This window comes from Falco peregrinus, chromosome Z, assembly GCF_023634155.1.
Source record: "Falco peregrinus isolate bFalPer1 chromosome Z, bFalPer1.pri, whole genome shotgun sequence".
NCBI lineage: Eukaryota > Metazoa > Chordata > Aves > Falconiformes > Falconidae > Falco > Falco peregrinus.
In genome coordinates, this window is record NC_073739.1 from 812,068 (window position 1) to 839,422 (window position 27,355).

At 48.4% G+C, this 27,355-nt stretch overlaps 1 protein-coding gene across 6 annotated transcripts in view; it reads left to right on the top strand.

Moving 5' to 3' along the window:
- PAX5 (paired box 5) overlaps positions 1-27,355 on the top strand; it is a 138,639-nt gene that overhangs the window by 36,152 nt on the left and 75,132 nt on the right. For all 6 annotated transcript variants that reach the window (XM_055790603.1, XM_055790601.1, XM_055790606.1 and 3 more), the window contains one exon: positions 13,789-13,964. In XM_055790603.1, coding sequence (XP_055646578.1) covers positions 13,789-13,964 — 176 coding nt within the window. The remainder of the gene's footprint in view (positions 1-13,788; positions 13,965-27,355) is intronic.

Consider the following 27,355-nt stretch of genomic DNA (forward strand, 5'->3'; position numbering starts at 1 on the left):
CAGCATGTTTGTCTCAAGTGAAGCTGCAGGAACAGGCTCTCCCACTTGAGAAAGTGTTGGTAGAATTCCAATGGTGTAGCCCAAAAAGTGACCCACTTAAAAGCAGGTTTTGAAATAACAAAAATTAAGTGCAGTGAGATTCTCCCATGCTTGCTTAATAAGGGCATCTTGTGATAAGCAGTCAAGGGAGTCGTAGGGTGGATTGCTGAGTTTACTGCAGGATAAATAATTAATGTTTAGGTGGCACTGATTAATTATGGTAATTAGCAAAGAGCTACACTTTTTTCATTATAAGTAAAATCTTGGCTGATTCATTTTGTTCTGTGTCCAGTTTAAGGCAGAGCTGTAAAATACAAACATATACAGGGAGACGTTTTCATTGAGTCACTGACTGCCTTTTTCATAGAATAACAGAATCTCACGTTGGAAGGGACCTCAAGGGTCATCTGGTCCAACCTTTCTTGGCAAAAGCACAGTCTAGGCAAGATGTCCCAGCACCCTGTTCATCCAAAACTTAGAATTGCCCAGTGTTGGGAATCCACCACTTCCCTGGGGAAATTATTGCAATGGCTGCTTGTTCTCATTGTGAAAAATTTTCCTTTTGTGTCCAATCAGAACCTCGTCAGAGTAACTTTTACCCATTACCCCTCACCTTTTCCATGTGACTCCTTGTAAAAAGGGTCTCCATCTTCTTTGTAGCCACTTCTAAAATACTGGAACGTGGTGACAAGGTCTCTCCTAACCTTCCTTTTCTCAAGGGCAGACAAACCCAGTTCTGTCAGTTTTTCCTCACATGGCAGGTTTCCCAGTCCTTGGATCATCTTTGTGGCACTTCTCTGGACCCTCTCCAGCCTGTACAATATTTTTTTATGTAGCAGGGACCAAAACTGAACAGTGTTCCAGTTGTGGCCTGACAAGCGCTTAGTAGAGCGGGATAATGACTTTTTCGTCACTGCTGGTGATGCCCCTTTTGATGCAGTCCAGCATCCCGTTGGCTTGCTTTGCCACAGCAGCACAGTGTCCACTCACATTGAGCTTGTCGTCCACCAGCAACCCCAGGTCCCTTTCCACAGAGCTGCTCCCCAGCTGGGTAGATTCCAACCTGTGCTGCCCTCCTGGACTGTGTTTTTCCAGGCGCAAGAACCTTCACTTGTCCTTACTGAATTTCATAAGGTTCTTGTTAATCCGCTCTTCCAGCCTATCCAGGTCTTCTTGCAGGGTGGCTCTCCTTTCCGAAGTGTCCACTTCCCCACTCAGGTTTGGTATCACCAGCAAACTTCAGGGTATGCTTGACTGCATCATACGCATCACTTAGAAAGACAGCAAACAATTACGGGCCCGGTAGTGATCCTTGGGGGGCCCCACTTGTGACAGGCTGCCAGTTTGAAAAGGAGCTATTGTCCATGACCCTTGGTGTGCCTTTTCAACCAGTTCCCCACCCACTGCACAGTCCACTTTTCTAGACCATAACACATCAGTTTCGCTAGGAAGAGTCTGTGTGGAATTGGTATCAAAAGCCTTGGAGAAATCTATGTGGACAGTGTCCACCACTCATCCCACATCAACTGAGCAGGGTACTTTGTCACAGAAGTCACTGAGGTCTGCCAAGCACAACTTGCCCTTGGTGAATCCATGCTGGCTTTTCCCAGTCATGTGCTTCATTTGAATTGTGATAGCTCCCAGGAAGTTTCGTTCGATAGGGATGTTTTCCCAGGGACTGCAAGGTGGGTCTATAATTTCCTGGATCATCCTCTAAGCAATTCTTGTAGATGGAGGTGGCATTAGCCTTCTTCCGGTCTTCTGGGATGTCCCCAGTTTCCATGACTCTCAAAGGGTATGGAGAGCAGCTGGCCAGCTCGGTGAGGTGGACTTGAAACTGCAGGACTTGTGGGGTGAGGTCCAAAGTGGCAACGCTCACACCATCACATCCAACTGGGAAATAAGCCAGGCCCAACCAGAGCAGTGACAGATGTTCCTCAGCTGCCTCCCAAGGTGAACACCAGAAGACCAGCTGCTTCAAGTGCATGTATACCAGTGCGTGCTTTTTGTTGTCTTCTGTTCAGCAATTTTAAAAAAGCCAAGAGTGTGGAGGAATGAATACATGCAGAAAGCTGAAACAGTGATAATAAAAGCAAACATGTTGTTTAATTGCTGCACTCCCTGTTGTGGTTTAACCCCAGCTGGCAGCTAAGTGCCGTGCAGCCACTTGCTCACCCTCCTTGCCACCCCCAGTGGGATGGGGAGGACAGCTGGAAAAAGGTAAAACCTGCGGGTTGAGGCAGGAACAGTTCAATAACTGACATAAAATAAATAACAAGAACAAGAACAAGAATTTTAATGAAAAGGAGGGGGAGAGAGAGGAATAAAACCCAAGGGAAAAAAGGAACGTTGCGCAGTACAGGTGCTCACCACCCGCTGACCAATGCCCAAGCCAGTCCCCCAGCAGCAAATGGCCTGGCCCGGCCAAATCCCCCCTGTTTATAATAAACATGACGTTCTGTGATATGGAATATCCCTTTGGCCACTTTGAGTCAGCTGTCCTGGCCATGCTCCCTCCTGGCTTCTTGTGCGCCCGCTCCCTGGCACGACATGAGAAACTGAAAAGTCCTTGCTTTAAAGTAAGCACAACTTCGCAACAACTACAGCATCAGTGTGTTTGTCAACATGATTTTCATCCTAAATCCAAAACACAGCACTGCGCCAGCTACTAGGAAGAAAATTAACTCTATCCCAGCTGAAACCAGGATGCTCCTGTCTCTGGCTAATAGCTGCAGATTACATCAGTGGGATCCAGAAACCAGCTCAGCATCTCCCCTTCGGGAGCTGGTTCAACGGACCTTTTCCATCATCCACCTCCACTTGGAGGGACAGAGCAGGGGGAAATGCCGTGCTCTGAAGGTGTTGCCGAGCTGAGTAGATGGATGCTGCACAGCTGGCGGTAACTGCAGCATGCCTGGCAGCACCCGTGTCCTGGCCTCTGTGCTGGATGCAGTTCAGGCACAGAATGGCACGGGGGACCCAAGCCCAGGGACGCCTGCAGTTTGTGGCCAGGGCAGGAAAGCGTAGCTGTGTTCAGGCAGACAGAAAGTGCAGCTGAAGGAAAATGGGTGCACAGATGCAGTTCCTGGACGTGAGATGTAAACAAGAAATTCTCAAGGCGTAGAATCCCACATTATGTAGATGTGGAGGATCTTGAAAAGTTAATTTATCCCAGCTAATGCTTGTGGATGATTTATATATAAATACTTTTTGCACTTTGTGTAACATGTAAAAATCTGTATGTGCATATTATACTTTTTATAATGGTGCTTTGTTAGTCTATTTTGCATTATGCCTGTAAACCATTACGCTGAAGTCGGTTGAGACATTTCTTTGCTTCATTGTGAGCGTGCACGTTTGCAGGCTTGAGACCACAGTTCTAGGTTTTGTAAAATGAGTCTGTATTTAATTTATGCACAGGAAAAGTCTGCAGGTATGAAGAGCTGTTTGTGAGTGCTGTTAAATCCGACCTTGCCACAGGTTGGTGGTACTGTCTGAATGTTTTGCTATGAGTCTGTGTTTTAGGAGGAGTAGCGTTGCTGCTGAGGAGTCTTCTGCACTTCTCACGAGCTTTGTCAAGGTCTTTGTCAGCGCGGTGGAGGAAGGCTCTCCTCCCCAGCAAGAGCTTGCCTGGGGTTTGCCAGCAGTCAGCCTGCTGGGATGCGGCAGCGCTCTTGGTGCTTGTGAGTTCAGCTCATCGAGTGGGTAGGATGTGGGTGAGCTCTTCTCCACTTCTGTTTTCTCTGGGTAAGTTTCCCAGGTGGAGCTTCATGAAGAATCCAAGACGCTAGGGGGAAATTCTGCTTTGCTGTTTTAAGCTTGCATGGAAAGATTAGTTTTGACCGATGGCAATTTAATCGCCTGTATTTTTCTCATCAAATGTCCGTTCCCGTGGAGGGAAGAAGTTTGGCAATTTCTGCCAGGTCCACACTGGCTGTAGCTCTTGCAGGGTATGTAATGCAGCTGCTCGTGATGTGCCAGCCTCCTGGTGGCTCCTGCAGGTCCATTTTAAGCTGAAAGAGGGTCAGTTTAGATTAGCTGTTCAGAAGAAATTCTTTACTGTGAGGCTGCCCAGAGCAGCTGTGGATGCCCCATCCCTGGCAGTGCTCAAGGCCAGGCTGGACGGGGCTGGTGGAAGGGGTCCTTGCCTGTGGCAGGGGGTTGGAACTAGATGGTCTTTAAGGTCCCTTCCCACCCAAACCATTCTAGGATTCTGTGATTCTGCTCTGGTGTATGTTGCATTTCACTCCACCAGAGTAACAAATGCCCCAGAGTTATCGTACCAAGTAGTCACCCCTTTTGGCACGGACCCTGTTGGGCTGTGCTTGCATGTCTGTTACCACTGCTTTTCCTTTGACTGTCAGATTTCAGACTGTCAGTATTTTTCAGAGCTGTAAATCCTCTCCCAGTTGGTCATAACCGGAGGCCAGTTTGGCTCTTCCAAAGCTATGCAGAGCACAATTTCATTTTCAACCTGCTTTAGTCCACGTCACCCAAGTATAGCTAGAAATGATTTTTTGGAAAGAAATGACAAAAGGATGTGTTATGGCATGGTATGGAAGTAGGTATAAACTATGTTAAAATTGCTTCAATGAGCTTTTAACAGCCATTTAAAAACACACTTTGAGCTGGGAGTGCATGACATAAAGTGCATGTCTCCACAGCTGGCTGCCGAAAACAGCTTACAAAAACACGATTAGGAAAAGAATCCGTTTCTTGCAATCATTTGTTAATAAACTTGTCATGACTTACACGCTGCAGTTACATCTCCCCTTAAATATCATAAAAGTCATGGAAATATAATTCCATTCCTACGTTACGCTGCAGCTGGCCAAGGGGTCCTCCTGCCCCAGGGGCTTTTCCAGGTGCCCACAGTCCCCCGAGGCCCTGGCTGCTGTGGTGGGCTTGCATGTGCCCACCATGTGTGAGCCAGGCTTGCTCCACCCCACTCCATCCCACTCAGTCTCTTCCTTTTAACCTTCTGGATTCCCCCTCCGAGGCAGGGGGGAGGGATCACTGACATGATTTTTTCCTGCTTTTTAAACACAAAATTGCATCAGAAGAGCAATCACAGCAGCTCCGTCACTCCCTTTAGCCATTCTTCTCAGGTGACCCCTGCCCTGTGGTGGGGCCAGCGGGCATAGACATGACCATGGCTCCTCGAGGGTGCCGCATGGAGGCTGGTGGGTCAGGTAGGACAACAATCCATGCTGCTCAGAAGATTGCTGTCTCCCACATGCCGGGACACTTGCTGGGGTGGGCATGTCTGTGTGGTGAGCTTCGCCACTGCCCTGGAGTATCACGGGGGGGTCGTCCAGAGAGCCCCCAGGGTGCCTGGCTCCCCTCTGCCTCCACAGCCCTTGCTGGAGCTGCTGGGTGACAAAGTGGAACCCTAGGATGCTGTGACCTGGCTGGAAGCCCCTAGCACGGCAGGCAGGCGCAGTGGTGGGGTTGTGGCCTGTGCATGATCCAGCTCCACTCAGGGGCACCATTTGCACAAGCGTTTTCGTTCAGATGGGTTGGCTGTCAGGTTCACCAGTGTTAGGGTTGCTGAAGGTGCGAGGTCCCACCATGCCTTTGCTGAGCGTTCTAGAGGGAAGTGTGGGATGGAGGCAACTGCGGCACTTCCTGAACACAAACTTGGAGACACGTCTATAACATTTCCGTGGGGCTACTGCAGGATTACAATCGCTGTGGGAGGAGATGAGCTGTAATCTCATGAGGAATCCATTATGTTAAATAAAACTCCTTTTTCAATGATGCCTGTAACCAGCAGGGTGGTGCAGCTTTGCAGCTATGGAGTCGCAGCCCAGGTGTGAAGCAGCGCTGCAGCGTGGTACCTTGTGGGTGTACAGGCAGAGCTCCAGCTCATATACATCAGGGAGGACCTCCAGCTGTCCTGGAGAGCATTGACAAATGTTCTCACAGTGGAGAGGGGCTCCATCACTTCTCAGTAGAAGACCAGGGGTGGCTGGCTGATGATAAAAGCGCTAATTGCTGTGCTGCTGAGCGTTTTAGGAAGAGCAGCACTGACAGGCCAACGATGCAGCTCAGCTGCTTCTGTCTCGCTTCTTCCATTTCCCGGAGCCAGTGCAAACGCAGCGCTTGGGTTTACCGGCAGCTGCCTGCCAGACGTGCCTTGCACAGGTGCTGCTGGCAGTTGTGTGGCGCGGTGAGGGTTTGGCACTGGGAGCCAGGGAGATGCAGCCTGGTTTGCGAGACTGTGCATGGGATGCAGGCAACCTGCCAGGAGCTGGGGACCCCTCCTGGCATGCCTCACTGCTGGCAGTGGAGTCTGGACAGCCCTTGCTACAGTAGTGCCAGGTGACTGTGCAGCATAAAAATGCAGGCTGGGGGAGAGCAGGGCGCGCTCCCACTGGCCGTGCATTGAAATGGGAGGTGGGACATGACTGAAGAGCCCCCACCATCCAACGCTAGCCACCCGTGTGGTGACCCCCTGGCCAGCCCTGCTCGGGCGCACGGTCTGCTGATGTGCCGGACAGTGTCTGGCCAGGGCCGTCCCCGTCCTGATGGCGTGTGCAGAGGCCAGGTTGCAGCTTGTGCCGTACCCGAGGGCTTGGAGCACAGATGTGCCACAAACCCAGTGTTTTCCTTCCTTGTTAAGCTGGTGATCGTGTGGGGTGGATGGGAGGTGGCGGGAGGTGATGAGAGGGCAGGGGACTCGGGCCGCTCAGGCTCCTCGTGTCTTCACACCCATCCCAACTGCAAAATTGTTAAAATACCTGTAAAGACAGAATGCAAAGGTAGGAGTGTTCAGCAGCAACCCTCTCCCCTCCGCCGCCGAGTTTTTCCAAGCCTGGAGGCAGGATGATGCCCTACCATCAGCAGATGCTGGTCTCTGTGTCTCCAGGAGGAGCAGAGCTGGTCCGAGTGTATCTAACAGGTCAAGCCTTGAAATGGAGAAGCAATAAGCCACTGAAATGGTACTATCACCGAAACATGATTGATCAATTGAATTCTATCAGAGACAGTGGGCAGTGAGATTAACTCAGGCCTGATGGGTTCAATGAGTTAAAGCATGATGTTCATTTCAGCTTCATTTCACCAGTCTTTGCTTGTGAAATTGGTCAATCAATAGAGGTTGAAGATCATATATATATATTGGTGACCATCTTATAGGGAATATAATCTAGCGTAGTCAGCTCCTGACTCGGGCTGCCTTCGGTGGGTAATGGAGACAGAGCAGAGACTCTATCAGTGCCATCGAAATGGCCTGATATCTTCTCCAAATGAAAAGTATTTTTGGACCTCTGATGATTTATCTTCCCTCCCCCCGCCCCCCCCCCCTTTGATCTATGGCAAAACCCATACGCATCTTTGTGAAATATAGTGATTTCTCTTGAAAATATTTGTGTGATCAGCAGCTATATGCACTTCAAAATATAAAGCTTCTTTTTAGTGATACTGTCCTTTGAAAAAATAAATAACAGTGCTTAGAAAACTCAGATATAGTGTAAATGCAAAGATCTCTCACCATGAATGGGGGCCCTGAAACTCAGTGTTCTTCTGGGAAGAGCATGAGGCTGCTGGCTGCCAAATGCACGCAGTCCCGAGAAGGTGGCAAGAAAATTCAGTTTACATTTTAAACAAAGCCTTCCAAATGGTAATTAAACAAAGTCTTTATCTTCTCTGGACTAATTTACAGGCATGATACAAGGAAACAAATCACCTTTTTGCCTCCTGGTAATATTTCATTTGCTTCATAATGTTTTAAATGTGGTGAATAACATCCTTCCTAATTAGTCTGCATTTCCCTATAAGGTGGAGTAATTAGGTATGATACCAGGTAATGAAGTTGGACAGTACAAATTAGAGACAGAAACCATGTCCTTTATGAATATGGGCTGTTGATGGTACTAGCTATTTACATCCTTGATTAACCCTGTAAAACCACGTTGCTTAGAAAAAAGGAACCTGAAAACCTGAAGCTGGAAAATTCTCTTTTTCTTCAGAAGAGTACTGCATCAGACAGATGCACTGTGGATGCGTGCGCTTCATGGTACATCATTTTTATTAATAACCCTGGAAATATTATTGCAGCTGAATTTGCGGATAGGACCCATTTCTCAGCTGCTGTCACCAGGCTGAGATCTTTGAGTGGAGCTGCACTCCCTCAGACCAGGGTAGGGTCCGTCCCGTGCTATTTCACAGTGGCACTTCATAACGCAGTAATTGCATTGTACTGTTGTCTGAAGTCATTTAAATGAAAAAGAAAAAAACAAGCACCAAGTGAGAAAAGACTGAATGCAGGCATTTCGTTGAAAAGAGTTTAGCCGCCTACAGCTGGTAGAAAGGCTGAGAAAGCCAGATCCTGATAAACAGCTGTGTGCAACTTCCTTAAAGAAATAGCCTATTTTACACTTTTTTTCATTAACTGCCCCCCTTAAAAGAGCAAGGTTCATATTTACTGATTTGCTGGTAGAGGTGGAAGAGAGAAAAATGGTCGCAAAGTAGTAACATTTTCAGTTTTTCACAGGGAAATCCTGTGTTTTCTCCTTGGGTTTCCGTGAATCCAAGGGAGTTCACTTCAGAGATCTAATAATGGATTTACCGTGCTTCTGTGTTAACGCAAGGTACTGTAAATGGTAGGAAGGTAAGTATAAATAAAGAAGTAAATAATAAAAAACCCCAAGGTGGAGCTGATCTTTTTCTTTATTTCGGTGGTTTTTTTACTGATGTGTTTTCGTATTTCGCTTTTTTTTTTTTTAATGCTGTGCTGCAGAAGAATGGCTGCAGAAGCGTGGCCTTAGAATCTCTGAAGAGCTGCACAGTGCAGGCCTGGTATTAGAAGAGGCCTGTAATCAGAATTGTACTGAAGTTGCTGTGCTGAAGTTAACAGGAAAGGTAGCCTTGAGCTATTCTCGAATCCTGAGACCAAGTAATTATGTTGTGCCAACAGGCCGTGGCTGTAACAAGCTACAGCTGCTGGGAAAGCAGGTGCAGGGCCAAGAAAGATAGGGAGCAGCATGGGAAAATAGGGAGTAACAAACTACAAGACTGAAGCACAGCAGCACAATTAGCTACATGGATAGAATGCTTATTTTAGTCATGATAATTAGGGGTGTGAGAACCGCGCGCGTTTAGAGACTACTAACCAGTTATATTTCTGCTTTACGAATGTGCATGTGTATCGGTTCTATGTAAGTAGTGTTAGAAACTAAAAAAGTTGAGCAAGATGCATAACTCATATTGAGCGTCTTCTTGACTCCGGCGAACGCTTCTTCCAACACTGTGCTTCAGAGCTTTTAAACATGCTCTAGCATTTTGTGGAGGCAGGGTCTAGGGTCCTTTGCTCTCCTTGTTTTGGCCCATAGTCTTAGAAATGTACAAGCCAAACACTATTTTAAATCAAGTGAGTTTCGTGGTATCACTAAAAATCTGTCTTAGGCTTATTTAACAATTTCAAATATTCTCCTACTGTTTCAGAAAATGTCATGGACCAGTAATCAACCGTAAAAGTATGCTAAAAACCGTGAGATCACAATTTATCAAATTCTTTAAACTGATTTTGCCATTTGCTCAGGTCCTCAGAAAATAACTTGCTCTTAATTAACAAAGATGTAATGTTTCTGGATGATACCCTTGTATGTAGGGAGCCTTTTGTCAGTGAGACCGTGCGTGGTACCTCTTCTCAGAGGTGGATCTGTTCCATGCCTAACTCTTCCTAGGCTGTTCAGACTTTGACTAGCTATACGGAATCTTTGCTAGCGTGTCAAATTATGTTCAAGTCTAGCCAGTTTCTTCAGAAAAGTGCCTGGCTTTTCTTGTGAAACCATGGGTCACCTTATCTGGGTGGGATGCAAACAGAGAAGAAGGTGTCCCGTGCAGTTCAGAGTGAGAAGTGGTTGCTGTTTTCTGCACCTAGCAAGTCCTTGCTAGTGGCTTTGGGTGCGGAGAGCTGTCACTGGGACTGTGCCCAACACAGCAAGTCCTACAGCTGCAGATTGCGAGTGGGATCACTCACCGAGCTTTGTGCACTTGAGAGGAGTGGAGTGGCGTGTCCGGATCAGGGCTGGATGCCTGGGAGGAATTCGGGAGGCAACCAGAGCAGGTCCGGTGCTTGCTGGAGCTTAGTGCCCGCACAACGGAGGCATGGGCTCTCCCTGGGGCATCGGGACAGGTCTGGGTGCAAGGGCTGCCAGCGCATCCCCAGGAGGCCTCGTGCAGGGAGGGAAGTGTTCAGGAATTGTGTTGGTCTAACGGCACCATCCTGTCCCATCTGTGTAATCTGCTAGAGATAAGGGATGACATATTTGGCTGAGAAGAATGTCCTCTTCTGCGTTAAGCAGAGTATTATATCTGTGCTCTTCATTAGCATTTCTGGAAAGATGCCATTGGACTGGGAACTAATTGTTTTGCAGAGTAGGTAGGTACACACGTAGTGCTACTGTCAACAAAACATAACCCTCCTAGGTGGATGCATTGATTATATGAAAAATGTTTTTACCACTCCCTGGAGCCTATTTATAACCCAAACTGTTTCAAACCTGCCAACAGTATTTTAATTACCGAAGATATTCTAGTGTATTCAAACAATGCATAATGCTAATGGTAATTATCTCACATTTATATAATGTCTAACAGCCAAATGCATCCTAGAGACCTTTCAGGTGTCATGTATAGTGTATAGAAAGTATTTTACTTGTGCAGTGAAATCCAGCATTTACTTGCAATTAGTCCAAGTTTGGGAAACCGACTGAAAAAGTACAGGTATCTTTTCATTCACAGAATGCAGAGAGGGAGTGATAACAAGAGCGAGCGAGGTTTGGGTGGTTCCCAGATGCTTTCCACAAAGGTGCTGGATTCTCTGGACAGTGACAGCCATCCCAGTGGTCCCAGCCCTGCCCTGTTCCTGCATGGGTCCCTACCCGGCAGCACCGTGCCAAATCACCATCCCTGAGGGTGTTTAGGAACTGTGTAGCTGTGGTGCTTAGGGACTGGTTTAGTGGTGGGCTTGGCAGTGCTGGGTTAACCGGTTGGACTTGACGATCTTAAAAGGCCTTTTCCAACCGGAGTGGTTCTATGATTCTATGAAATCCTCACCTTGAAACCAAACCCTTCCAGAGTCCCGCCCTCACCTCTGTGTGATTTCGTCCCCTGCCATATTGCCCAGCACCGTGCAGCGAGGCATCTCATCCACTGGCTCCCTCCGTGTTTCTCTGGTCTGGTGTTTGTCTGAGGATTTCCCATGTAGCCAGAGATCTCCTCCTCTTCCTTGTATTTCTTGGGATGCTTTGATGGCAACACCCAAAGGTGGTCTTCTGCCTCGCTGCCCTTGGAGGATGAGCAGCCGGGATGAAGGTGGCTGAGCCAGTGCCACAGGCACTCTGTGGTGTCTCTGTCTGTGCCCATCCCAAGCCCCTCGGGATACCAGGATCTGGGATCTGAGATGGGAGCCCAGCTCCCAGCATGGTGCTGCCCCAGCCCCAGCCAAGGCTGCTGCAGCAGGCTTCGCCTTTGGCTGGCTTATCTTCTCAAACGTATTCACCTCCCCCCAAAAATCCAGAGCTGCATGCTGTAATAAAAGTGCTGCTGGTGAAATGCAGGCCAGCAGCTCCGTATTTAAATATGATGGGGTCTCATTATACACCTGATCTCTGCGTGTATAAACAATGCACAAACTGCACTGATGTCGCCAAGAAATTTTCCAGGTCATGCCACATCTTGGATCATTTCACTGCTTTTCATCACCCCCTTTAGACCAAAACTGCATAAAGCTTTAACTTTGATGCCAAATAGTGAATAACATTAGTTTAACCTGAAATTTAAAGCCAGTGTTTCCGTGCTGCAGAAACAGGGTCTCCCCGGCCCTTTGCTACCATGCAGCTAGCAACGAGAATTTTAATTTTATAAGCCATGGTTGACTAAACCCAGCACTAGGTCTATTAGATATTATTTGATTTAGAATAGTAAAAAAAAAAGGAAAAGATTTAAAGATACACCGCTTTCTTATATTGCTTTGTGTTTTTTCACAGCTCTGTACACACGCTTAGACTTTCTATTCAGAGGACAGGCTGAAGGTATTTTTACTGTGTGGAATAAACTGATCCTTGCACTTTACAAAAGCCGACATTGTCTACTCTTGATTTAAGTTGCATGACTTTCTCTAAAAAGGTAAATATAAAGCTGCTGTTGCCTAAATTGCTGAACTAAAAGTTAGAAGGAGGTTTCCAGCATTAACTGCTAACATCAAATGCCTGTTCAGTGGAAGTGCTTTGTTGCAGAGAGTGACCTAGGCTGAAAAAGTATTCTTGTGCATCGGTCCCCCAGTTTGGGAGATCTCTTTTAAAACAGCCTGGTTTCCTGGATACATGGCATTTTCCACTAAATCCAGCTGCACTGAAGATGATCTCAAATCAGTAGTCCCTTGTGAAAAATCTTGTCTACAGTGCATCGCCCGTGTTACCGATGGCCAGCGCATGTCCATGGACAAAACTGGTGTCTACAGCAGCAGGGTGTCTTTGCACAGATTGCCTCTGTACTTGCCACCAAAAAAACTTGACGCAGAATCTACCAGAGAAGATCTGAGTGATGTTATTCCTCTGCAGGCTACTTGGACAGTAGGCCACTGCAATAGGCATGAAGATCTTGTTGTTAAGGATGCATTTGAATTCTGCTCCTCAAAACTATCTTGGCAGCAAGTTTCTATTTTTAAAACATTTCCTCCCTCTGTCTAGTGCAGTGTTGCCATCTGGAGAAATCTGATATTTACTGTTGTTCTTGGAGTTCCACCTCCTGGAGTCCTGGGAATACTGCAGACCTCAGCTTTCAGTGCATAAAAGATACATTTCTGGCACTGACAGGTGAAGGAAAAGTAGAAAACCACTGTGAATCTGCAGAAAGCAAATTGAAACAAGCCCCTGTATTGCAAGAGTCTTTTTGAACTGCCAATCTAAACATTTTTCAAACTTGTCTCAGGGCTTTTCAGCCATGGGCAGTCACTTATGACTTCTGCTAAAAATCTCTTCCAAAGCGGGGAGAGAGAAAAATGTGCCTCGGAGCCCAGGCTTTCATTGTGTCAATAAGCTTAAGAAATACAAAGTGAAATGGCAGTGCAAGGACGACACATCAGTTCAGGCCTTGCTGAGGGTGTTGCAGTGGTTGCTGAACCTCAGCGACATCCCATCTCGACACAGTGCAGGAAATGTCTGTGTTTTGGAGGTTGCCTGGCCAGCTGCTGCCAGGGGGACCTGGTGCTGGGTGGAGAGCCTCTGCTTCTCAAGATGGGACGTGCCATAGCTTGAAGCTCGGCACAGGATGGAGCTGAGAAGGACTTGCAGGACCTTGCATATGGGCGGTGACTGGGCAAAGCAGATCTACCGGAGGTAACCCAAGTTGATTGTGACTGTAGCATCAGGCGGTGTACTTAATCCTCCCATGTCCTCCTGCATCCAGACAGGTTTTCAGGTGGTGCAGTAAAAGAGGTGTGACCAAAGATGTGGCCATTATCCTTTGTCCTGCCTTTAAATTATGTGTGGGATCATTGATTGTGAATTGGATTGAGGGTTGGCTGGAATGGAAAGGAATGGAATGCAATGGTAATGTAATGGAAGACCAGTCGGTGCGTCTTCTGGGAATATTTATCTTGCTTGTAACCTCCTCTCAAAGAGTCTTCGTGGTGTCATGATACTGGTATCCACATATAATCAAGGGCTAAAATGAGCACTCCTCTGTAGGTGTCATGATTGCAATGACTACTTATTCTCCATCTTCTCTCTCCTCTTTAAGGTATTCAGGAATCTCCGGTACCAAATGGCCATTCTCTCCCAGGCAGAGATTTTCTTCGGAAACAGATGCGAGGAGACCTTTTCACCCAGCAACAGCTAGAAGTGTTGGATCGAGTCTTCGAGAGGCAACATTATTCTGACATTTTCACAACAACTGAGCCCATCAAACCAGAGCAGGTACTATTGCAAATGTTCGGTGTTTTCCTGATAATGCTTTCTGCTGGCAGTGATCTGTTTGGTGGACATCACCAAATGCTTCTCAGAGTCTCAGCAGAAAAAGATGGAGAAACAGCTGTCATGTAAGCTGATCTCAGCCAAAGTGCATGTTAGCCATAAAAGACCGAGTATTAAAAAATGAAGAAAAAACACTTGTTGTGTAAACATTAGCAAGTGTTTGCTTACGAAATTACACCTGGTCTGAACCAGTTGCATCAAATGAGTCCTTGAACATCACAGCTTTTGATGCTTTTGTTAGATCAAAAGCAGGCTATGTAACAAGAAGACCTGCAAAACCCGGTGCCTAATTTTGGTTCATAGTTAGCCTGATGGCGCACACAAATTGGATTTTGTATCCAGGAATGGCTTATTAGGCATGTAATTGGCCATTTGCTGAAAGAAACACCCAATTAGTATCTGAAAGTAAATTAGTTGCACCTACAGATTAGCAGCGTGTTTGAGAAGGACTTGGTACTAATTTTTTGGGAAAGTTCCATTTTTGTAGGCACAGTAGAGAAGCACACGCTAAAACTCGTGAACTGGGTCTCTCTGTGTTCTTCTCCTTGGGCAGCAGCCTTTAATTTAGCTGCCGAGAGGGAGGTAGAAATGAAGATATCACTTTCAGCACTGATACTGGTCTAGCTTGGATGTATTTGGCCATTAATCTTCAGTGTTCTTCATATCAGACCTGCTTTTTGTCAAGGTGGGTGGACTTCTCAGACTGCACACAAACACTGGATTTCTCTTGGGGAAATCTATACATTTGAAAGCCACTGGAGATTATCTTACGGTAGCCTACTACCGTCGTGGCTCCAGTTAAGTAATAGGTATCGGTGTAAAATTCTTGGGAAAAAAAAAATTAGTTACATGTGCTGAAAGTCTGTCATTTGGTATTTAATTCGTAGAGCCATTTGCTTTTCACCAGCTTCTGCTGATTTCGTGGTTTCCCTTGGTTTGTGTTTGCTGAGAAGCTCTGCGGATTGGAACTCCAGCGGGAAAAAGATGGAGAAGGTGCTGAGGTCAATTTGGTTTTTTGAAACGCTCCTTAGGAGTGCCCAAGTGTCTCTGCAAGGTGAAATGGCCTTCACGTACCACTAGATGGTGGCTGTCCCATCTGAACAGGGGTGACGCTGGGAGAGGACAAGCACTGTGTCCCACTCCTACAGCAAGCCTTTTCAGTGTCGGTCACTTAGAAGTTGTGCGGTGTTAGATCTGTCCCTGGGAAACTTTTCCATGCCAAAAAAAAAAAAAAAAAAGGCTTAATAAAGAGAGCAGTGAGGAAAGAGGATGGTTTATTCGTTTCTGTGTTCCGAAGTCTCTGAGTCATGCAGAACTGTAGCTCAAGGGAGGGAGTGCAGGAGCAAGTGAACGCTTATCCAGAGATGAATTTTTACCGGTTTAATTAGGAGAATGAGAGAATTGCATAAGGATGTTTGCTGAAGTATTGTCCTGATGGTCAAATACGGGATATCTGGCTGTTGGTGGCGCAAGGATCTCCTTGGGTCCACGTAAGCAGCTGTGACTAGGCTGGCTGTGCAGTCAGTTTATTGAGATCGGAGATACAGTGCTATTGATTTGGTTAACAGGCTACTCTCTCTGCATGCTCTGGGAAGTCAAATAGACGCTAAGAAATGTGATACTATGACGTAAAAAAGGTGCTTAGCAGAACTGCCTCGCTTAGGCATTTTTAAGTTTGATTACAAATGGATTTTGTAGCTATTGGCTTTCATATGGGTCAGAGCATTGTTGTTTGCTTTTGGAAGGCTGGGCTATGGTTAAAGGCTCGTGGCAATTTGGGGTCGGCTTCTGCTTTTTGGTGTCATGTAGAGTGTGACCTTCAACGTGAGTGTCATGGTCTGTATGATTAGCTCTGGTTCACAGGGATGTGGTATGGTATGAGCTACACCCCTTATCGAAGCAGTCTTGTCTTACCTCTTTTGGTGACTCAAGCAAGGCTGTCATGATACTTAACCAAACTGGAGAAGCTATCTGGATCAATTCGTAAGGCCAAACAAATCAATGAGGACAAAATACTGAGGATGCGACTTGTAAGACCAGAGTTGTGTCCGCAATAGATTGTCACAGTCAACCAAGACCTGCCTCTGGCATCTGGTTGTCCAGAGTGCTGCAGAACCCAGATGCAGTGATTGAGGAACTCGGTCAGCTGTGGATGTATGGAGTCCCGAGTTCTTTCTGTAGAGGAAAATACGGAAAAGGTGCTTCTCCCTATAGAGACAACGTGTGGGGAGAAGTCTGGTAGGAGCTGCTGACCCACTGCTTATCTGTTTTACTAGAATCTTGGGCCAGTAGCAGCCAGATGAATATCCCTAGTCTTACCTGGGCACAGAAACTTGTTGGTGTCCCTGTGCTGCTCACCTAAGCAAGGCTCTGGATATTTTACCAGAAGAATTGCTATGCGCTAGCAATTTGTCTCCTTTTTCTCCCCGTTTTGTGGTGCCTGTCTAAGTCTTCCTCCTTGCTTGTGCACTGAGAACAGTCCCTTGGCCGTGGTGAGCTGTGACATGGGGGGACAGGTCTGCACAGCAAAGATTTTGCAACCTCAGCATGCTCTGTCCCTGCTGAAGGCTGGCCTCTGCCGCCCAAAGTCCTCGTAATAAATTTTCTGGACAAAACTTGGGCTTGCCTGTTGAAAAGCGTGCATTGCCCCTCCTGCAGGTATATGTTTTGATGGGATGTGTGGGGGTGCTTGCTCATCACTGCCAAACCCTTTACTTTTAAGTTCTTCCAATCTCTTTCCTTTACTTTTCCATCTTCAATGTTTCCCTCAGCTCACCTGTTTAAAATGGAGAGTTATTTCTCGGCTCGAAACATGTTGTGTTCTTGACAAGCATCACCTGAGTTTTCACAGCTGCTGTAAGCTGTGCCTTCTATAGAGAGACCCACAGGGAATGAATACTTGTCTTTGGGGAAGGGCTTATACGATGCTGAAAGAGAAGGCAACCACTGGACAATGACAGGAAAATAAAGTATCAGGCAGTCCTTTGTTCAAAAACAGTGCCCACTGCATGCACAGGGTGAGGCAGGGATTCCACCTCGTATTATTAAAGACTGCGTCATCCTGCGTGTATTGGGGGACAGAAATAAGGCATCTCCTATTACGTGCCTCATTTTGCAGCCGAATGTCCGGTGGTGCAGCTGTGCATGCATAGGTGTGTACTCTGCAGCGTGGGTATGTGATACCTGCACGTGCAGAGCATGAGAAACGTTGGATGGCAGGTGAGGTTGAGCAGCTGGGAGCTGGGAAGCCCGAAGCTGAGCCTTGCTGTGCAAACGGAGTCGAGTCCTCTCATGTCTTTACGTTACGGGGGAGTAACCAAGGCATATAGTCAGCACTTTAGAAGCGCCCTGGCCTGCTTCCCCTTGACAGAGCCCTGCTGCAAAAATGAATTCTTGTACGAAATGAATGCCTTTTCCCTGACGTTCATGCCCTTTTGTGCTCATTGTTTGCAAACAGCCTGTGATCGAATCGCACTGCCTGCTAATGTTCGCGGAAAACTGGTTTCACGTATTCCTGGGCATGGATTTGGAAATGCAGATAGCGGCATGTTTGCAGTGCTGCCATTGTGCAGCCGTTCTGCTTATGGCTGCTGGTCGCCAGCACCATGCAGCTCTTTCATCGGCCGGGACAAAGCTCACAGCTTGAAATGTCACATAATCCTCAGGTCTCAGAGAAGGAAAGCCGCCACAGCATCTGCCTCCTGGATGGGTAGCAGTTCCCTTCTCTCCGTGCATCCTGGTGCGTGGATCTGGTGCTCCTCCGTGCGTTAGCTCTGCAGTGCGGTTCCCTGTGCCCACGGGGAAGGCTGTGGGTGTTGCTTCCACAGCTGACATCCAGGCTTCCGTCGGAACAAAGCCACTACTGACACAAGGAGCGGCTTTTCCCTGCCTGCGATGGGGTTGTGCTGTACGGCTACGGCCGTGGCAGATCAACATGCTGCAGCCTGGCCCCTGCCAGGGGCAAAACCCCACCTATCGTGATCACTGCACTGGCAACTCAGATGTTATCCAGAACTGGCACTCATCCCATGCCCTTCCCGTGCACAGAGCTGCTGTGCCGAATGGTGGGATTTTCTGGTGCCTGGTCGTAGAATAGAATCATGGAATCATTGAGGTCGGAAAAGATGTTTAAGATCATCAGATCCAACCGTTAACCCAGGACTGCCAAGTCCATCACTAAGCCGTGTCCCTAAGCGCTGTGTCTATGTGTTTTTTGAACATCGCCAGGGACAATGACTCCACCATTTCCCTGGGCAGCCTGTTCCAATGCCTGACCACTCTTTTGGTGAAGACATTTTTCCTAATACCCAATCTAAACCTCCCCTGGTGCAATTTGAGGCCGTTTCTTCTTGTCCTGGGAGAAGAGACCTACCACACCTTGCTACAGCCTCCTTTCAGGTAGTTGTGGAGAGCAGTAAGGTCCCCCCTGAAAGTCCAGTAGAAGCATCTAGCTGGAGGAACTGGAGGTGCTGGCTGTGCTCGGCAAGCCCCTCTACGTGGCCGTGAGGCTGACTGTCCTCTGCTGGTTTCCCACCGTTCCAGCCAGAGGGATGGAGGAGCTCTCCCCAGCTCTGTGAGGCAGCCATCCCGGGCTGGCCGAACCTGCGGGATCGGTCGTGTGAACCATGTGTTTACCAGTCAAAGCATGGACGGGAGATGTTCTTGGAGATCAAGACCTGGGAAACAGCTATGAGCTGGAGGGCTTCAGGCATGGGAGGCTGGACGGGTGCAGGAAACACCGGGGTTTGCAGGCTGACGTGCTTTTGCTGACTGTGAGAGCAGGATTAATGCTTGCACAGGGGAAAACCGGGGGGTGACGGATATACAGCAGGATCAGCTTGATAGGAGCAGCAGTGCATTAATTTCCTCCGAATAAAGAAGAGAATTATCTGTGCTCTATTTCTGTCCACAACAGAAATGGATTCTCTTGTATTTTCAGCTTCACACTTGGGTCCAATCGAATACTCATTGAAGCCAAGAGGAATATTTCCATTGACTTCAATAGACTTTAGATCAAGGCCATAATGAGGCATAACATGATGTGACCAGATTCAACACTTTGCAGGTCACCAACTTGGAAGAGAATTGCTTGCTGTTAATAGCAGATAATTCCCAGGCCGTTACTGATGCTTTCCCATTGCTTTTAGCTAGAGCTGAACTGAGTATCAGTTCTCGGATTAATTTCTGGGTACAATGTAGTTATTCTGGGCTTAGGTAGAAAACAGTAACCTGGCAAACTTATACTAGTGTATGTATTCATGATGTGCAGCGCAGCGAAGTCTGAGTCTGGAGATAAGCGTAGGCAGATGAAATGTGGATAACTAATGAACATGAAAAAAATTACTAGTGAATTGGTGGCAAAAAATTGCATGAAGTTGAAACCCGATTGCCCTCTATTTTGAAGAGTTGTGATGAAGGAGTTCTCTAAACTGACCAAGAGGGGGGGCGTGAAGTCCTTCAGAAAATCCTCAAGCTTTACTTTCTATCCAAGTGTGCTGCAGCTTTGAAAGAGGAATCTCTTTTTTTCCACTGTGAGGAGCTGTGTTGGATGGTGTGTTTGCAGGAATGCAGCCTCCTGAGAACACCCCTCCTTACAATATTGGAGTTTAATCTTCAGAAGTAACAAGGCAAGTCCTACTTCAAGCCAGAAAGTGTGACCCATTTGTGTGTTTTAAAGTGTGACTCGCTCACTCTCCGAGGGCAGTTGTTGGAGAGGCAGAGGGAAGGAATGAACTGCAGGAGTGTGTGCTCATCCTGCTCCCTGGAGCGTGAATAGTGTGTGGGTTTTTTTTTTTCTGGAGGGGCACTGCCTTTGGGTGGACAGAGGCTGCTGTATACTCTTGATACTTGTGACGAGAAATGCAGAGCTAGTATTTATTTGCTTGTGGCTTCCCTAGTTGTGCAGTACCAGTAACAAGTCACCAGTAACAGTGGCAATGCTGGAACTATCTCATGGCTGTATGTGAACATCCAGAGTCAAATCTTTTCTTGATCTGCTACCTGAAGAAGTGATGTGAGCATGTAAACGCAAGCTCTTACGCAAAGGCTTGTGTGACAGGGTGCGGTAAATGAAGAGCAACTTAAAAAGGAAAACAAAAAACTGCACAGCTTGGCAAATGGATGCAAATGCTAAAATTGAGGGGGAAAAAAAAAAAAACAACAGACGGACAGACAAAGGAAAAGGAAAAGCAGAAATCAGCATCGATCTGCCAGCTCTGCAGACAGGTCTGCTCCTCGTGTGCAGGAGTCTGGCAGAGCTGGGTGGGAAGGCATGTCCCTGCTGTGGGCACCCTGTGCCGCCGTGGACGGGGGGTCCATGGTGCGGGATGAGTTTGTGGGCAGCTGTGTTACCCCGGTGCCGTCTCACGTATCCCACTCCCACCAGCAGCTGGTCCCTCATCCCATGCCGGTGGAAACTGGCCAGGGTGGGCAGCTGAATGGGGCTGCTGGCTTGCTCCCGTTTTGCCTGTGCCGTGAGCCCCTCCACCTGCAGAAACAGGCAGGTGAGGAGCCGGGGTGGCTCTGTGGTTTTTACAGCTGCGCCTCTCCCAGCTGAAACCTCCTCTGATCAGTCTGTGGCTTTATCGGTGGGAGGGGAAAAAAAAACAACTTTAAACCCCAGCGTAAGAGAGCACATCAGGAGAGGAAAAACCTTCCCGTATTTACTCTCAGTAGACTATTAAACAACACTAGGCTATTAATTTGGCTTTTGAGTCTTCACTAAAGCCCATAAAAGCGCACAGTTGTCAAATGGAGTTCATTTTAATTTCCTTTCAATCACAGTAAATTATTCAGGTGATAAATCAGCTGGGGCAGCCTCCTGGCTGTAATAGAAACCCTAATTCCTGGCTAATTATCCAGCCCATTGCTGCCAGCAGATCAATACCCCTACCGAATGGAAAGGGCGCGGGGTCTGAGCGGGTAGGGTGGCGGAGGGACAGCAGCTGGGAGCGTGGGCGCCTGGGACCCCCGCCCCGTGTGGGGGCTGCAGGGGGTCAAGCTGTTTTCCGAAGGGAATTCTGAAGGGAATGCATCCCCACCCCGGGGCTGCAGCGTGGGCAAGGGCAGCCGTGGCTCAGCCACCCGCCTGCCTGTCCGCCCTCGCTGTGCTCAGGCCCGTGACGGGGCAGGAGCAGGATGCGGTACCTTGCGCTGGAGGTGGGTGACCCTGCCGTGCTCACACAGTGGGATGCGGTGCTGGCTGGTTCTGGGGATTGCCTGGCAGCGGGATTTTGCTGCCGGTTCCAAGACAAGCCGTGCTTGGGGGGTGTGGGAACGGGGGTGCTTGCATCCCAGGGGGCATGTGTATGTGCTGCGGAGATGTACTTGCTCCTGGTGCTGCCCGTCTCTGCTAGTGGTAAAAATGGGCAGAGACAGGGAGAGCATCAGTCAGAGGCTACTCAGAAGGAGCTTTCCGGCTGGTAATATTTTTTCTTCCCGAGTATTACCTTTCAACAATGGTGAAATTTAGAGGGACCGGAGAGTAGCAGTGCTCAGCCATAACAACAGAGCTTGTCCCTGGGAGGGAGCAGCAGCTCTTCGGAGACGACACCTGCGTGAGGTGGTTGTTCAAGCGGTGCTCCATGCGCAAAGCCCTTTGAGCTAAGGCTTGCTTTAACAGGATGCTGCCAACTGCAGCTTCTGGTTTCGTGGGGAGCCCCACCAGATGGTGGTCAAATAACAGGTTATTCTGCAGAGGTGTTGGATAGAGCTCTGCCATCTTCCAGGACCCTCTGGCTGTTCCAGGGAGCTCATTGCTCTGAACTGCCCTTGGCTTCTGGAGGCTGAGCCTTCAGTATGCGAAACTTTGTGTAGGATTCCTATTTGTGTTCACTACCACTGCGACTGTCACTTACTTGCATTACAGTGGTACTGGGAAGACCCAGCAGGCAGCACAGGGCTAAGAGCTTTGGGCACTGGCTAGCTGGGGAGGACCAGTGTCCCCCAGGGTCATGCTGTCTGGATGGAGAAGACAAATAACGGCTGCGGAGGGGAAAGCAGTTCCACCAGCAGCGCAGATCAAGGTAGAGCAGCCACATGCAGTGACTTCTCTGCGGTGCCATGGAGGGGCTGTAGCCTCCTTGGGACAGAGTCTCTTCTCCCATCCCTCCATCCTTCCATTGCACTGCCAGGATGGGATGGGGACAATGCACCGCCTTCTGCGCTGTTTTACAATCAAGAAGGAGAAAAGAAACCTGCCATGGTGTTTCTTCCTGCTGCAAATCAACTTTTATGAGTAGAAAGCCTTTTTCTTTACGAATAGCAGCAGAAAGCACAGTTCCTTGGGCCGACACCTCCCGTTTGCATCCTTGCCGCTCTGCCCTCCTGTACAGGTGTTTTTTTATGCGTGAGCTTCTGAGCACTGCACAAAACTCACCATGTGCGCCGCCTTGTTGTGACATGTGTTGGGTGGTGACAGTCACAGCAGACTGTGTTGTGTGACACCTGGTATTTTGTGTGACAGTGGGGCCATGGCGGCAGGGAGTTTGGTGGGGAAGCAGCATGACAGGAGCTGTGTATCCTTCTAACGTCTCTCTGCATCAGCATCATCCTTTTAAAAAGTGCCCTGCAGCTTGCGTGAATACCTGGGGGTGTCTGTCTGAGCAGGGCTGGAACTGAAATGTCTGGTCTTTGGGTAAGCAAAACAGGTGGGAAGAAACCCAGGTGGGATAACGCAAGGGATGCCCACTGTTCTGTCCAGGCAGAGAGCTGAAGATACCCTGTGTCCCCACCTGAGCTCAGTGTCCCTTCCTGTGGGTCCCTGCCAGTGGGAGCAGGCGGTGACTGGCTTTCCTGCTTTGGAAGCAACAGGCATCTTGGGGGGTCAGGATTTCTGCAGACTTTTCCAGAAGGTGGTAGGGAGCGTTTCCATGGGTCTGCAGTGCCTAGCGGGCAGTGCCCTGGGACTGGCGCTGGGGTTTCACCGCACTGACCCTGCTGTGCTGGCAAAGCGTGGAGGTGCTTGTTGTCACGTAAGGAAACCCACGGGCCGTTTCTTGTCTTTCTGGGTCTCTCCGTCTCAACTCAGCTGCAATGAGTCAGAACCTGAAGAAATGGACCAAAAGGAAAAAAAAAAAAAAAAAAGAGAGCCACTGGGCCATGCCTCCTTCTTCCCTCTCCTGCCAGCAACATGTGGCCAAATCGGTGCAACCAAACCAAGCTGGGGGAGGACAGCAGCGCACGGGTCCTGGGGATTTCAGGGTGTGTTTGAGCTCTCCCAGTGCATGTTACTTTGTTGGAGAAGCCCCAGTGACAGCCTGGGTTTACGCTGATGCTGCTTCCCTCTGCGTCTGCCGCATAGGGCTTGCTGGGGCTCATCCCCCTGCTCATGTGGCTTCACTGGGGACCATGTCTGGCTCTGGCAGGGCAGCGTGTCGGTCTGTCTCCTACTTGGAGGAGTCCAGTTTGTTGCCTCCTCCCCTTGCCCCAGCAGGGACTGAAGATCCCAAAATACAGAGGTAGATAACAGCTTCAGGAGTTGCAGTGAATTCCTGGTTTTTAACAACCCCTTTTTTTCCTCCTGACTGCTCTCAGATATGACCGTATGTGAAAATACAAATTCTGAAGTTAAGGGAAAGGCCAGCCTTGCTGTGTCTGCAGCGCTGACATCTCCTTTGTCCTTGTCTCTTTGCTCTTTGCTCTGTACAGATGCAGTGGGGGATGTTTCTTCCCCCAGGCAGGCTGCCCAGGTTGTGCACCGGCTCGTGCAGAGGGACTGTCGGTGACATGTGGTACAGTGACATGGCTGAGGCTCTGGCGTACATGCACGACTGAGCCTGCAGGAGCTGAGGTCCAGAGCCTGTGATGTCGAACTGGCTTCCTGGTGTTCAGACATGGCTGGGAGCTCCTCAGGGACTCGAAATGCCATCGAAGAGGAGTGTGGTGTGCTTTTTACTCAAGGGTCTGGGGAAACCGTGTTTGGAAATTGCAGCCTTAGCACTGTTTCTGTTGGGTAACACCACAAGGGGATGCTTTGCCAGTCATGGTTTCACCTTAGCACTTTACACCAGCTTTACACCTGCAGCTTAGTGACAACAGTGGAACACAGAGTCTGCAAAAGGCAGTGGGTGATCTCGCTGTGGTTTCCATGTGTGGTACAGAGGTGGGAAATTTAAGAAAAGCTTTCCCCTCTTGTTACCTTTCCAGAGTGTCCACATTTCTTTGCAGTTTGGGCACCGGCTTTGAGTGATTGTTCATCACGTGTTTTGCAGGAAATAGCTGATTTTTTTCAGTTCAGAGAGATAAACTAGGTCTAACATATCAGCAAGTTTTAAATAATACCCCTCATCTTTATCTTCAGTGGAGTCTTCCTTCCAAGGTTTCATGTCACCAGCAGATAGAGGGTCTGTCATTACAGAAAAAGTCACAGAAGGTAGCCAGTCAAACAGCAGATTCTGCCCAAGAGCTGACGGAGATGAGTGATTTACTGGCTGCCCATTAGATTTTCAATAAAACATCAAAGTGTAATATATCAGCAAGATGAGTAGACTTACAATTGCTCATGTAGTCTCTGTCCCTTTGAGAAACAGTAGGGGAGCCATCCGTGCACATTACAGCAGTAGGTGATGCTCCGCTTGCATAGGAAAATAGATTTGGGATTGTCCTGAAGCTGGTTTTCTCTGTGGAAGAAGATAACGTCATGCAACATGCAACAGTACTAGTCAGCCAAGATCATGTCATAGCAAAATTGAATGACCTCCTTATGTCTGTGTTAGCCCTGCAAGAGAGGGAGGGACAAATCTGTGAGTAAACACACTTGCACGTTGGTTTGTTTAATGCCTGGCATGCTCCTGTTGTATTTGAGGGGAAGGGCTTGCACCGGCATTTGAAGAATAGAACAAGACTTCTTATTCCCCAGTAAACGCCTGGATCCCTCAGGCTTGCTTTGCACAGTTGCAAACACAATGCCCACCCTTTGGTTCAGAAATTACTGCTGTTTGACACTCGTTCTGTAGGCTTTCCCTACGTTTGTCCGTCACTTTAATCCACAAAGATGAGTTTCTCAAAGTACGTTCCCTACACAGCTAGTGAACACCCGGAGATCTTGATGGGCTGAAGCATCTTAGAAAGAGCCAAACGCGCACACAGTGCGAGTAGAGGAGACAGGGGCCATGAGCTGAGGCAGGAGAGGCTCTGCAGGGTCCAAGGGAGCCCTTCTCCCTGCCCCAAGGACAGGCAGGCAGGGCAGAGGTTACCCTCAGAAGTTACGCAGTCTCCATCCATGGTGGTTTTCAAGACCCAGCTGGATAAAATCCTGAGCGACCTGTCTGGGCCCAGTAGTTGGCCCTGCTTTGAGGGATCTCTGGAGCTTCCTTACAGCCTGGATTATCCTATGACCCTAATGTCCAGTTACCAGCTGTTCTTTCCAGCTGCTGTGACGCTGGGGAAACTTCCGTGTGGTTGCAATGGAAAATGTAAAAAGCACGGCTGGAGTGGGAAAGCAGGACCTGTTTCACACAGCGTGCAGGATGAGACGGAGACCCATCTGGGATGAAGTGGCCAGGAGCTGTGCAGCTTGCTCAGTGCAGATGCTGGCTTTTCGGAAGAATGCTGTAGTTTTGGGTTGTCATTTGTTTAGAGGGTCAGCGAATGAGACAACCTACAGAACCGGCTGTGTGACGACAAAAAGCCGTTGTGGAGATAAGCCAGAAAAAAGGGCTCATTTCATAATTCCTCTCCGCTCATATGAATAGCAGCTGCTTAAAAATCTGGTGGCGGCAGAATTCACTGAAATGAAAAAAAATAATTAAGTCTGAAAGGAAGGAAGCTCTTACACTAAGAGAGCATCTTAACATGTGTGTGTGTGGGGGGGGTTACAGCCCTTCTCCTCCCACCTTGAAAATATAATCGAGTAAGGGCAACCTTGGAGAGGCAGGGGTTTCCTCTGCTCATTCTCCGTGCTCTAGAAGTTTCCTCCGGGCTGAGAGCTGACCTGAAGTATGAGTCAGTCCAGACAAGTCACGTCCAGAGACGTACCCGGCAGGCTGGGGGAGAAGGAGGTGCTGGAGGCGGCAGGTGCCTTTCCGAAATGGGGGCTGCAAAGTGGAGCCAGGCAGAAGAACTGCGCTCATCGTACGCTGCGTTTGGCTAAGAGCGTTGGACCGGTTATTAGGACCTGCCTAAATAACTAAAAGGCATTAAGTAACAGACAGAATTAAGGTACGCAAGAAATTGTCATCGGATTATGTGCCTGATGAGTGGTTTTCAAGCACTGCCAAGCTGGAAGGCTTCGCACCAGTGGGAGTTTTTGTTGAAGGCACAGCCCCCTGTCTGTGTTTCCCCTCAGGCAAACGGTTGCCCTCTGCTTCTTGTGGCTGTGGAGAAAAAAATTGAAAATTTAACGCCAAATACACTTCTGGCATAAGAACGGGGGCAGCTGTCAGGGTGGGGGGAGATGCTCGGCTCATACCTGCAGTGGGTTCCCTTCTGGTTGTCTGACGCTCTTTACTCATCGTGATGTTTTACTGCATGTGCTGTGCCGGGGTGTCTCCAGCTCAGCTGACGTTTGAGCGGCAAAATGATGGTTCTTGAGACAGCAGTGTGTCTGCCTGAACCTGTTTTTGATAAAACCTGAAATGTTTCACCGAAACTCGGGCTCTTTGATGGTTTTTCTGTGTAGAAGGTCCCTCGCTGGAGCCTTTCATGATAGGGAGGATGTCCAGAGCCTCCAGCAGCAGCAGGCTGTGGGTGTCATTAGACAGTCTCTTTACGTGGAACCACCACCCTGTAGGCACCCTGTAGGTACCATACTCATTGGTTAGCCTGCCCCTGTTTTGCTTCATTTTCTGTACCTATGTTCAGACAATTTCTGATGTTTCTAGGTGTTTTTTCTGAAGCTGAGGAGGCCTTTTCCCTTCCTCAGAAGAAGACAGAAAGGAGGAAGCATTCAGCTTCTCAATCATTGTCGCAGCAAAGAAAGCACCACGTAATTCCCCAGATTTTCCCATTTTGTCCTGCCTGGGGTTTTCACTCACACAAAGCATGCCTGCAGCGTGTGCGAAGGGGAAGGGTTGCCTCACACTTCTGTATCCTCCAAAGCCCTCCCTGGCACCCTTGTTTGCTGCACAAAATACCCTGTCCGAGCGATCCAAGCTGGGGGAGTTGCATTGCCCTCTGTTAGCGCATGGGTTGTTCCCCATGGAGATCAGTTCCTCCTGCCTCTGTAGCTCCACATCCCTGAGGACTTGTTACTAGAAAGTGCTTCGTAAATCTTCCAGGAACAATGTTTTTGTCCTTGTATTTTTGGCTTTTTTCGTAAACATGCCGTAATGAAAACTGGCTTGCAGTATTGTGGTCCTTGCCATTCCAGTCTTGGGTATAGGTGAAGACACGAA